At 38.9% G+C, this 13,093-nt stretch overlaps 1 protein-coding gene across 5 annotated transcripts in view; it reads left to right on the top strand.

Annotated features, from left to right (window-relative positions):
* The first annotated feature begins 847 nt into the window (after positions 1–847).
* The window catches only part of YTHDC1 (YTH N6-methyladenosine RNA binding protein C1), a 33,511-nt gene continuing 21,265 nt past the window's right edge, over positions 848–13,093 (top strand). For 2 of the 5 annotated variants that reach the window (XM_016213209.2, XM_016213207.2), the window contains exons 1-3: positions 10,376–10,746; positions 11,115–11,443; positions 11,566–11,962. In XM_016213209.2, coding sequence (XP_016068695.1) covers positions 10,611–10,746; positions 11,115–11,443; positions 11,566–11,962 — 862 coding nt within the window. In that variant the 5' untranslated portion in view covers positions 10,376–10,610. Of the gene's footprint in view, positions 1,011–1,484; positions 1,543–10,375; positions 10,747–11,114; positions 11,444–11,565; positions 11,963–13,093 lie in introns of those variants that run through there. The other 3 variants (XM_087827136.1, XM_087827154.1, XM_016213208.2) reach the window with 3 other exon arrangements.

Below are 13,093 nucleotides of genomic sequence, written 5' to 3'. Positions count from 1 at the left end.
GTTATGGAGCAGTGAAACAAAATTACATTTTCATTCCTTTGGAAAACGAACTTAAAACTTTTCTTGCGTATTTTACTATTTTACGTAGCTAAGTAATTTTTGGTCACTTCTATAGTTTCAATTTCTTAATAGTCTGTTTCAATCCACTGTGCACCCCAGAGCCTCGATAAATGTTTAGATCAAATTTATCGCGTGAATTAGAGTGCAGCACTAAAATGCGTTAGAGCTCCTTCCCCCAAATAACTGAAGCGGTGGCCCCGGGGACGCGCGCAGCCCGCACCGCGCGGCCGCCGAGGGCGCGGGACAGCAGCCCGGGAGCACACCGGGCCCCAAGGGGCGGCGCGGGGGGCCCGCGGGAGGCGCCTCTGCCCGCAGGCTGGGCGGCCCGCCAGCAGGCTCGGGGCGAGAACCCCGAGCCCCCCCGAGCCCCTCCTGAGCCCCCCTGCCCTCCGGGCGGCAGGCGGCAGGCAAACCACTCGGGCGACCCCTCCCCGGCGAGACTCACCCTGGCCTCCGGCGGCGGGGGCGGGGCGGCACGCCGACGTTACGTCACGCTCCCTCGCCCGCGTCGCCGCCCCGCCCCTCTCCGCACTGTGACGTCGCCCGGGAGGACGGGAGCGTAAACAGCGCAGGGCATCTTGGGAGCGGATTGTTTCACGCAGGAAGCAGGCTCCATTTTAGCGCCGCCCGCCGTCGCCATCTGTTTCCCATCCCTCCCCCTTCACCCCCCTCCCGTCCCCGAACCCCAACGGGAAGGCTGGGCCTAGGCGGGAAGGGGAGAAGGGAGAAGGAGACAGGGGGAGGACGAGGGCGAGTCGAGAGAGGCGAGCGGGACCGGCCCAGGCGTGAAGCGCGCAGCCCGGCGGACGGACTGACGGACGTGCCGGGGCTCCCGCTGCCGCGGCTGCGGCCCACGCGCGAGCCGCGTCGAGCTGACGGCGGCGGCGGCGGCGGCAGCAGCAGCGGAAACAGGAGCGGAGCAATGGCGGCCGACAGCCGGGAGGAGAAAGGTGAGCGCCGGGGAAGGTGACGGGCGGAGGCGGGGCTCGGGAGCGGGGCGGCGGCGGCCCTCGGCTGCCGGGCGGGGGTTGGGGCCCGCGGCCCGGCCGAGACCCCGGGCGCCTCGGCGGAGAGCGGCCTGCGGGGCCTGGGCCCGCGTGGGACCCGGCGTCCCCGGCCTAGGGCTTCCCGGGCCCTCGTCCCGCTTCACGTTCCGCCCCGTCGCCCTGGGCGCGGCTGCGGGAGGCCCGTGCTGAGGTGCGGCCCTGGGGTACGCTCCGGCTAGGACCATGCGGGTGTGATGCGGTTTGGGGAACAGCGCCTTCTGTGAGGCTACATTTCGAAAACCCGTAGCGCCGCGATCGCGGCCGGCAGCCCGGTAAGTGGGCGCCGGTAGCGGGCCGCACAGGGGCTGGGTGCTCACCGGCCCCGGGAAGTGTGTGCGGGCAACTCCTGGCTGTGCCCGTGCAGCAGGCGAAGTGGGAAGAATCGCCAGTTGGGCTCCTCGAATAATTGTTATGGAAGATAACGATGTTCGAAAAGGTAATTACATGATTTAGGCCCTACGGAAAAAAAAAAAAAATTCCTGGCTACTGTTCTTACGGAAGAAACACGTTGTGCGCAGCTCCCAGAGGGTACGGCCAGGAACAAACGGGTGTGATTTGTAGAGCTGGAGGGAGAACATTACAGCAAAATACAGGCAGAACTGATGGGGTCAGGATGGACTGTCATGTCCAGAAATCCCGACCTCCCAGGCCCTGGAGATGTCGATGTAGGTTCTGGATCAGTACGTGTCTGCAGAGTGGTCCAGATTAGATGCTGCCTTAAGTTCTTTTACAACCCTACGATTCCGTGGTAGTTTTAGCAAGGTTATAGTTGGTAAAAATATGGCACATTTGCTGTCCTGTATGTCACAGATCTGCCCTTCTGTGTGCCTAATTAATTTGGGGTGGAGATTTGTTAAGTGGGCTCTAGAGTCAAGTTGCATTAGTCCTGTGCTCTTTTCTAATTTTTCTTCAGGGAAAGAAGTCTTCATGCTGCAATAAACTGCCCCAGGATAGGGTCAAGGAAGGGAAGCGGGGTGGGTGGGAATATGTTTAAGATATTGTTCCTGTCCTAAAGCAGTTGAATGATTAGGATATAGTAGTTTAATTTTCCTCCCTTAACTGAATCCTAAAAAATTTCCATCCCTACTTTTTTGAGAAATCCAGAAGGAATGGGAACATAGGATTGCATAGTGTTAGTGAATAAAGGAAACTGCTTTTGATTAGCGGTAAAGTCAGCTATTAACAACGTTATTTTAATCAATAATTCAGTCAACATTTGATTGTGTCAGTTTAATCTGTGAGCTGTTTGGGGAGCGCATGGCGGTTTTGGTGGGTGAGATGAACCAAATACTCTACTGTCAATTCATTGTTGAAACATAGTTATAAGTCAGTAATAGAGTAGATATAGCAATATGTACATTGAGGAGGAAGAGTGGGCAATGTTTTAAGTATTTTGTTTTGGAAATGCATTTATTGATGGAAATAGAGTCCACATACATATACTTTTAACTATAATTGGGAAGTAGTAGTGTTACTTAATAGTAGTACTTAGAATAAATTGTCCATCTTCTGAAACGCCTCACATTTATGAATTTTTTAAACTAAATTTCCATAATTGAATTTACCTGTTTTAAAACTTTTGATATAAGTGCTTATCTTTATAGTATAGATCAAAGATGAGTGTTTCGAGTTTACTGGGAAAGCTAGCAAATACAAACCTACTGGAATTGCTTATTTAATTTTGGAATGGGAAGCTTTCTAGAATAACCCATTTTGCAAATAAGGAAATTGAGGCCCAGGGTGTCTCATTTGATCATGTTACACAGCTAAAGTAATAGCCAGAATTAGAATCGATGCTTGACTCTTCCTTCTCATCCTGGAACAAGAAAAAGTGGTGAAGCTACCTATTGTCTGTCATCTTACATGAAATATTGGGAAATTATAAAGATAAGCCTTGTAAGAATCTTAGACATGTCATAAGCTTTAGGTCCCTTCTAAATGATTTCATAAGTGGTGTAAGATTTTGATAAATGAGTTTAAACTGCAGAAACTTGCTATTAATCACAGTTAAAAGATTTTTAGTCATAGAGTCCTTTGGTTATTGGGCTTTGCACATCAGCTACATAATAAAAAGAGAAATTAAGCTCTATAATGCTTCTGCAGTACCCATACTTAGAAGCTGAAGCCTATGTAACTGTACAGATTGCCAGTTCCTTCTGATTCTTGTGGTGGTTATTTGCCCAAAAAGTATATTTGAAAGAAGTTGGAATGTTTGTGACGTTAGAACTGATGTTAAATGCCGTTTTTCTATGAGGAAGTAAACATCTTGTATACATTTTATTTCTTAAGCTTTTAACATTCTCTCCAAAGAATAGTTATCAAAGTTTAATATATCGAAAATGTGGATCATGAATTACCATTTTTGTAAGTAACATGTTTTCTACATTACCAAACTGGAAGCTCCATGAGGGTCAGGAATATGTCTTGTTCACCACGTTCCTGGTGTACAGTAATTGTGTGGTTGTAAATCATTACAAGTTGGAATTCATTAATAACTAAGTAGTTATGTGACTTTTACTATTGATGTCCAAATCTAAGAGTTTCAGAGTTTGAATTATATATGTACACGCACACTCATGCAGTCAAGTACATATAAATATGTACAGGCGGTTATGTGTACACACACATATGTATATGCATACTATAGCCCTCCCTATAGTATATTCTTAGGATAAGATTAACTTTCTTGAAGTATAGGGTGTGTTTGGTATTCCAACGTATTTGTATTATCCATAATAGAAGTGTAATAAAAAATTAAAAATGCTCTCCTTAGACTTTAATTGTATGCTTTTTGGAAGACAAGAAATATGGATGGGATGGGAAATCCAAATCTCTACACTTCATTTAGAGGATTGACAGTTTCGAGTGACAAAAAAAGTGACTGAGAGACCGTCTAATGTAAAATGTAACAGAATAAGTTTCAGGAAATCTTGTTCCACTGCCAAGCCCCACTAAAACTATATTAAATGAATTAAAATAAAAACTATAGTGTACTCTGGCGCCCTGTGTTGGAAAACAAAATGTAGAGTATACTTACCCGCCAGTTTTCTTTATTTAAATACTCTAGGTCTTAATCTGATGCTGGACCCTGAAATAAATAGTACTTTGTATCTGCTGACCTAGATGCTTCTGGGGTTTTTTAAAAAAAAAAAAGGACTGTGTCTCAGATACAGGTTAATTTTCTACACTGATATCCCTAGAGTTTGTGACCTTCCTGGGCCAGGAATTCCAAGATCAGAGTGGAAAGAGCACTACATTTGGATTCAGAGTTGTGAGATTTTAGTCAAGTCATTTAAATTCTTCTGTGGGTTTCATTTTGGAATTGTTACATACGTAACCTTCTGAAGGTTAAACTACTTTGAAAGCCAGTTAGGCTTTTAAGTTCCCATGTTTATCTCAAACAAAAATCCCCCAGTCAATTAACAAAACTCAAGCCTTGTTACTGCTCACATCTTGTCAGTTTTTGAACAGCTCTGAAAATGATGATTCTTTTTATTTCCTTGTTTTGCCTCCTGTACCTCTGAATCTGTACCTTTATCTCATAGTTTGCAAAAACTAAGATCTTGATAGCTTGCCCCAGTGAGCATTAAATGAAGTCCATATACATCATATATTGTGAATGCAAAACATTCAGAGATGATTACACTTCCACAGAAGACTCGAGCTAGCAGCAACCTGTTGTGTTTTTAATTGAGGCAACATTTAAAAGTCAGACAATACCAAATAAAAATCTGAATTTGGGAATTCTCTTGAAAATTTGGAAGATCTGACAATGTGATGCTTACATTCTGTCAAGGCAGTTAATCCACTGGAGTTGAGTAGAATTATCCCCTTTAGCACTACTACTCTTTCACAAAGTACCATGTATACTAAAACTGGAGTTTGGTGTCCCTGTGCCTCAGTATTTATTGAACTGAACCTCTAATTGACTTGCAGTTACTTGGCATCAGTGTTATTTAGGAGTTGCAGGCTTATGTGCATACTAGGGTCAGGCAGATAAAGTAGTTGTTTAATACAATAGATGATGGTGATTATATGTTGAGAAATAAATAAAGGAGCAAGCATGGTCCATATTCAGGCAGTATTAAATACACTGATTTACTAGGCATAAACCCAGATTTTCTCATGCCAGACCTTCACGTATGTTACCTTGTCTGTATTTTAAAATTAGAACACTATTAAGACTGCTCCAGCTGGCAGTTTTCAGGTCAGAATCTGGGCCCCTAATGATCAAATAGTCCTTTAAAAATGTAGGGTTTGGAATTTTATTTTAAGTCTTTAGCGTTTTCAAAAAGAAAGTGTCCAAGAGCTAGATTCATCTTATTGTCTGTTAGTGTATAACTTTTGGATGGATTTGAATTTTAGCTGTAAATGGGAATGTACTATTTAATGAAGCATTTTGTGTTTCTTTTGAGCTAATTTATTGCACTGACATGTGAAAAACATGTTGTTACGGCATCTTAAACAGTTGTTGAGGTTTTAAAATTATTTTTATAGGACTGTATAGTTCTTTATATAGATTTACCAAAACTTACTGTGAAGTGCTTTATCATAGAAATACTGCATTAGAGTTATTTTATAGCATGTGAGTTGTATGTTCATAGAACTATTCTTAACCTGGCATTTGCTATCCTTTTTTCATTTTCTTTAATAATCTTAGATGGGTTCCTCTGTCAAACTACTATGAAGTAATTTAATATATCCATATTTCTATGCGGAATAATAAAGTTAAATTTCAGGACAGAGAGTGATTTAAAGCATTTATTAAAGTAATTTAAAGTCATCATAGAGAATTTGTGGATGTTACTTTATTTCTCAAAAGAGTTAATTTTTTCAAAAAGGATACGCCAGTGATTGGTCTGTAATAGCAGTGGCTTCTGAAAATATTAAAATAATCTTTACTATCATGACTAATTCTAAATTGAAAAAATGAATTAAAATATACACTAAGTGTACTTTTTCTAGCCAGTGAAGGGGGGGGTTTAGAGGAAGCAGCTTAAGTTAGCTTTATAAACCAATACTATAAACTCACCTTTTAAAACCAGATTTTGGGTTTTAAAAACACACCTTTATTTATAATTTAAATCCTTACTTTTAAGCAAAACAACATAGATGGTAGTTTTGAAAACATCTTCAAAGAATTTGACACCTCTTCCAACAGTAGGTGGAGTCTTAGATCTCTGAATTTGGGTAGACTTTGTGATTGCTTGTGAATAAAATACTGTGGTAATGTTGCTGAGCTTTTGCCTGGCTCTTTCTCTGTTGGGGTCTGTACATCTTCAGAGCTCTAAACCACCATATAAGAGGCCTGCCTACCCTGAAGCTGCCATGGGGGAGAGTGACCACAGAAGGAAATGCCTAGATGCCCCAGCTCTTTAGAGTCTTCCCAGCGTAGGTGCCAGCCGGACATGTAGAATGAGCAAGACTTCAGATGATTCTAGCCCTGGACTCTTAACTGTGGCCATATGAGAGACCTGCCTAGGTTGAGCTCCAGAACCATAAGTAATAATAATAAATGATTGTATTGTTTTAAAACACCAAATTTTGTGGTAGCATGTTATACATCAATAGATAACCAGAACATATATTTATTTTTCTTATTGAAAAAAAGATTTTGTTTTGTTTTAGACTAGATTTTGTATATCATGGACTTACCCTAGTCATTAACAAATGGTTTGTGGCAAGCAAGGTTTATTAGAATCTGATAGTAATAGGAAAAGGCCTACAGGTTGTAATAGGAGAAGGCCTACAGGCTGAAAAACTCACCAGAAGATTCAGATAGTTGCCCTCCAGTTTCTCCAAATACTGATATTTTTATTCTAAATGCCTCTTATCAGAGATGAAGAAACTAGAGCTCAGACTGGGATTTTCCCAAGGATATCTAGCTCTTAAATGATAACCTGGATTTCCTTAGTTCCAAATCCAAATATCTTTTCTCTATGTATCATATATCAGTAAATTAGTAAGTAGTTTCAATGATGAAGAAAAGTAGCATAAAATGTGGTCATTTAGCCCTGGTTGGTGTGGCTCAGTTGGTTGGGTATCATCCCTTGCACTGAAAGGTCACCAGTTAGATTCCAGGTCAGGACACATGCAGGGTTGCAGGCACCATCTTCCCTAGTAGTGGGCCTGTAGGAGGCAGCCAGTCGATGTTCGGCTCTCACATTGATGTTTCTCTCCCTTCCCTAACTCTCTCTAAAAATCAATAATAATAAAAAAAATCTTTAAAAAAAAAAGTGGTCATTTATATCAGAGTTGGCAAACTTTTGTAAAGGGCCAGATAGTAAATAATATTTTAGGCTTTATGTGGGTCACATAAGGTCTTTGTCATATGTTTTTCTTTACCATTTTTATTTTTTTTAACAGAACCTTAAAAATAACAGAAACCTTTCTTTTCTTGTTGGTCAAAAACAAGTCTCGTGCTGAACTTGTCCTGCAGGTCTTACTTAGTTTGCCAATATTATAATAAAACCACAGCTGATTGTTGTTATGAACTGTAATACAGATAAAAATGTGTGGACCATTAAGTAGGGTGCTGTGGTTGATCTTAAAGTAAATTTTAGATGCTATATAATGTTGGTAATACAGAGCTTTCTGGTGCACTAATTTGAAATTAATCTGGTGCACACTGCCTTTTAATAATTTGCATTTTTGTTGTTTCCTTACGCTTTGTTTAAAGGTATTTTTAATGTTCCCTATCTAATTTAACCCTAGATTTAGAAAGCCTGAACTCTAGACCCATATCTGTTTCTAGACAAGTGAATTTGGTCAACTTGAATTTATGAGCTGCTATTTCTTTATCTGCAAAGGAATGAATGATAAAACATACCTTATGTGTTTCAAATGATATATGCGAAAATTACAGTGTTTAAAAAGAAAGCATTGTTTAATATTTGTTTTTTAAGAGTTTGTAGGTGCTTTCTAAAACTGCAGTTAATCTCTGAAGTTTACTTATTATTTGTTACAACTTTTTAAAACAAAAATTCACCTTTTAATAGTAGGGAAACCATGATTTAAGCATGTCTGAAAAATAAGCTGATTTAAATGAAACTGCATAGTTTTCTCATTCGGTTAGATTTAGCACAAATAAATGTATAATTTCATGTGAAGGTTTAAGCTTTTGAGTTTGTATTTCTAATTAAGAACTAGTAATATGAAAAGAAGTAGCACTGTATTTGCTTACTTGCCTATTTTGTTGGTGATAGTTTTACATTATTTCTTTTTGTTTCTACAAATGTTTTCTGTCAAGATTTCTTGGGACTCACTTTTTTTTTTTAACTGACTAAAGAGCTTTTACCGAAGAATTATTAAATATCTGGAAAACTTGGACTTTTCTTCTATCAAATTATATGTTTTCATTTTTTATTTATAATATAAAGTCTATAATTATGTTTGCCACCATTCAGATCTTGAGAGAATTTCCTTCTAGTGAAAATAGTGAATCCAGAAGGTGAGAGAAGCCTTTTGGTTGGCATATTTTGATTTTAAATAACTTTTAAAAGAGTAAGTAAATAAATATTTAAAAATCCATATAGTATGTATTTATTTTAGAAAAATGGTAAAGTACAGATAAACATTTTACCATCAAAGAAATAAATTGCTGTGCCATTCCAGGAATATGTAATTTTCAGATGTACTTAAATAGCAACTGTGTCTAACTCCAAATGTTACCTTTTTTGTATCCTACCTAACCTTGCTTTTTTTTCTTATCACGCCTACATTAACTGTTCTCTCTTCAGTTATTGATTTCTGTCACCCTTTGGGGAAATTTGAATCCCATATAATCTACTTATAGACCTCAGGTTAATAACCCTTGCCTGTTCTTTGAGGGGCTTTGCTTTTTGGCTGGAGCCGTAAATATAATTGTTCTATGTCATTAGTTTGCATGACTTTACACTTCTCTTTGCCACACCCTAAATTTGAGAAAAATATTTTTAATGCTGGAATGCTTACTGTTGAAAACCTTTACCATTAGATTAAGTCCATTTTAAAAAAATCAGTTTAATGTAAATATTTGCCTGTATTTCTAAGATTTACTTTGTCCTGTTGGACAGAGTGAGGGTGAGAATGGGGTGACAAAACCAAATTCTTAGTTTTCATAGTTGTTGAATAGTATGTCAGTTACAGCAGTAGTTTCCTTTTATTTATTTAATAAAATAAACTTTTACTATTTAATAAAAGTAGTTACACTTTTATTTTTTGGTAAATATGTTTTTATTGATTTCAGAGAGAGGAAGGGAGAGGAGGAGAGAGAGAGAAATATCAGTAATGAGAGAGAGTGATTGATCGGCTGCCTCCTGCACGCCCTCTACTGGGGATCAAGCCCACAACCCAGGCTTGTGCCTTTACCTGGCATTGAACTTTGATCTCCTGGGTCATAGGCCCATCGATGCTCAACCAATGAGACATGCTGGCTGGGCTGAACAAGTTATGCTTTTATAGGGCCATACCAGCAGCCTCAAATGTTTTTGATTGTGTAGCACATCAATTTTTTTAACTTTATTTTAACATTATTTCAGACAAACAGAATAGCTATAAGAATAGTATAAATTTTCTTGTACTTTTCAGCCATATTCCACAAATGTTACCATTTTACCACATTTGTCTTTCTCTTTAATTCATATTCACTCTCTCTCACATTCTCTCCCTCCTCCCCCCCATATATGTGGATATATGCATGCAGACAGTTTTTTTCTGAACTGTCAATTGCAGACATGATGCTTGTTTGCCCCTAAAAACTTAAGTATTCCCTAAAAATTAGGACCTACTTACTTAACTGTAGTACTTACTATCAAAATCAGGAAATTAACAATGATACTTATTATAATTTACCAACCATATTTAGAGTTTATTAGTTTCCCAGCTATGTTTCAGACCAAGGGATGTATTCAGTTAATCGTGTAACTTTCCTTTAATCTGGAGTACTTCATTTGATTTCATGACATTGACAGTTTTGGATGTCCCTTAATTTGGGTTTGTTTGATGTTTCCTCACATACAGGTTTAAATTTTGCATTTTTCATAGGGCTGTCACAGAATTACTGTTCTATTCTCAGTGCATCATACCAGGCCCATGATATTGATTTGACCCACTATTGATGATGATAACTTTGATTACTTGATTATGCTGGACTCGGCCAGCTTTTCTCTTGGTAGTCAGTCTCTTGCGGGGAGTATACAATCCTTGGTAAAGGTATATTTATAAGTTATACACATGTATTTCCATACTAATTTGTACACATTTTAAGCAGTTACAAAATCTAGAAATTAAAGGATGAGATACAAATATAAAAGTTCTAACATTTTCTTTTTGTACCCCAATATATCCTTTCATACTCTATGGAGTGTATATTCCTGTCTTTGTAGCAGGGCTCTGTGTCGTGTCCTTTACTTTGTATGATTTTATAGGAATTACTCTTATGTCTTCATCCTGAAATAAACGTTCTTGTACTTCTGTAGCCTCAACATAGTAAGTACTCAAAAAAAAAAAAAAAGCTTAATAATAATGGTTTTCCCTATCTTAATTTTCTTGCTTTCAGATGGAGAACTTAATGTTTTAGATGATATTTTGACGGAAGTACCAGAACAGGATGATGAACTGTATAATCCAGAGAGTGAACAAGATAAAAACGAAAAAAAGGGTAAGGTTTTTATTATTTTTGTTAAAATAACATTGTATATAGAGACTTAATTTCTTAAGGAAGTGACTTTGCTTTTGTGCTTGTTTCTTGAGGCATTTATAGCAAAAGCACAATCATAAACAATGGTATCCAGTTCCACATGAATAATAGTTTTTTTCCAAATGTGTGAAACATCTCAAATAGATGAATTTATTACAAGGTTTGAAAGCTATGTTTTCTTTATCATTAACTTTGGAATAAAGTTATTTCAGAAGATATTTTAAATGAGACTTTTTTCAACTCTCTGATATGTAGCATCTGTTAATCTTTGGTGAAATAAATGGAATACTTAAACATCTTTATACGTAATTTTAAATTGTGTTTTTAAGGATCAAAAAGAAAAAGTGACCGAATGGAATCTACTGACATCAAACGACAAAAGCCCTCTGTTCATTCAAGACAGTTGATTTCTAAGCCACTGAGCTCATCTATTAGCAATAACAAAAGAATAGTTAGTACAAAGGGAAAGTCAGTCACAGAGTATAAAAATGAGGAATATCAAAGATCTGAAAGAAACAAGCGTCTAGAAGCTGATCGGAAGATTCGTCTATCAAGCAGTGCCTCCAGAGAACCTTATAAGAGTCAACCGGAAAAACCTTCCCTCCGGAAAAGGGATCCTGAAAGGAGGGCCAAATCCCCTACACCAGATGGTTCTGAGGTAGTAAACATTATTTCACATATAAAGCAGAGAGCAGTTCTTTCGAGGCTTTAGAACTATCTGTTCACTCTGACCTTGTCTGTTACATGACTGCTGATTGCCTTTTTCTTTATAAACATCAGAGAATGGGGCTTGAAGTGGATAGACGGGCAAGCAGATCGAGCCAGTCTTCTAAGGATGAGGTGAACTCTGAAGAGTATGGCTCTGACCATGAAACTGGCAGCAGTGGCTCTTCCGATGAGCAGGGCAACAACACTGAGAACGAGGAGGAGGGAGTGGAGGACGCGGAGGAGGAGGAGGAGGAGGCGGAAGACGATGCCGAGGACGACGAAGAGGTGGACGAAGACGGGGAGGAGGAGGAGGAGGAGGAGGAGGAAGAGGAGTACGAGCAGGATGAGAGAGAGCAGAAGGAAGAAGGGAACGACTACGACACGCGGAGTGAGGCCAGCGACTCTGATTCGGAGTCCGTTTCCTTCACGGATGGGTCTGTCAGGTCTGGTTCAGGCACAGATGGATCAGGTACTGTCTACATACAAAAGCTTGTCTTTTAAAAAAAGTTTTGATCTAATTGGTTTTATTCTTGAACATGTTTCAGTTGAATTATAAAGTTTTTGAGGAGATGGAGGATGTTAATAAGACTCTCTTGTGATTTTTTTTTTTTATAGTTAATTATAAGCTTTTGAGTATTATAAGTAAGTTTGAATAAGATTTACATACTTTTGTAAAGGCATTTCCCAGCTTGATTGTATCAGATTATAAATGAACAAGTTGGATTGTTTCTCCATAAAGAAATGTATTTTAGGTCTTAATGGTATAAGTTATTAGATTTCCATATTAGCAACAGCTTTGTGTAAACATTGATGTACTTGAAGGGTATTCATATGGAACATGCCCAGTAGGTATTAAAGTATTTCCATGTTAAATGCCTCTAGATTTTCATCATGTGGCAGTAGAAATTGAAACAGCTCTATTTCTTTCTTTGGGGAACACAAACTTTTCTTTCAGTTTTCTATCTGTGTGTTGACTGACTGGTGCAGGGTCCAGAGGGCTAGGTGTAAAGGTACAAGATGGAAAATAAAAGTGTATAAAATTCTTGTGGAGAGATTGGGTAAGAGCCATCTTGGGTCATTCCTTTATTCCTTCATGTCCTACCACTTTATCCCTATTTGGTCCATGGGATGTAAATGTAGGAATGTTAAGTGGTTGCAGTCACTAGGCTGAGGGGCCTCTTTTGGGGGAGATATTCAGAAAGGAGAGGTCAGAGTACTCAAAGAGCTTTGGCCACTGTATGAAGATTATACTGTCACATTTGTCTTATGTAAAGGTGCAGCCAGATCTGCTACATAAACAAAAAGTACCAAACATTGGAATACAAGAATAATCCTATTCTTTTGACACATGGGACAGTTACATATTTATTATTACAGAATTTTATTATTTTAGTGGTATATTGTTAGTAAATCATATTCCTGTTAGAGTAGATAATAAAGCAGATAGCCAGCTACTTTCTAGTGATTGACAACTGAAGTGCTTTCAGCCTTTTGCTCACTAGAGTTTTAAAAGGGAATTTAAAAAGGTTTTTGCAAGAAGTTAAAGAGTTAAATAGATGAGTAGTTGGATTTCATATAAAACTTTGAAAACTTACGGACT

The sequence above is a fragment of the Miniopterus natalensis genome, chromosome 1 (assembly GCF_054644295.1).
Source record: "Miniopterus natalensis isolate mMinNat1 chromosome 1, mMinNat1.hap1, whole genome shotgun sequence".
Classification (NCBI taxonomy): domain Eukaryota; kingdom Metazoa; phylum Chordata; class Mammalia; order Chiroptera; family Miniopteridae; genus Miniopterus; species Miniopterus natalensis.
Note: the sequence above shows the minus strand (reverse complement) of the source record. Positions and strands in the feature narration are given on the sequence as shown.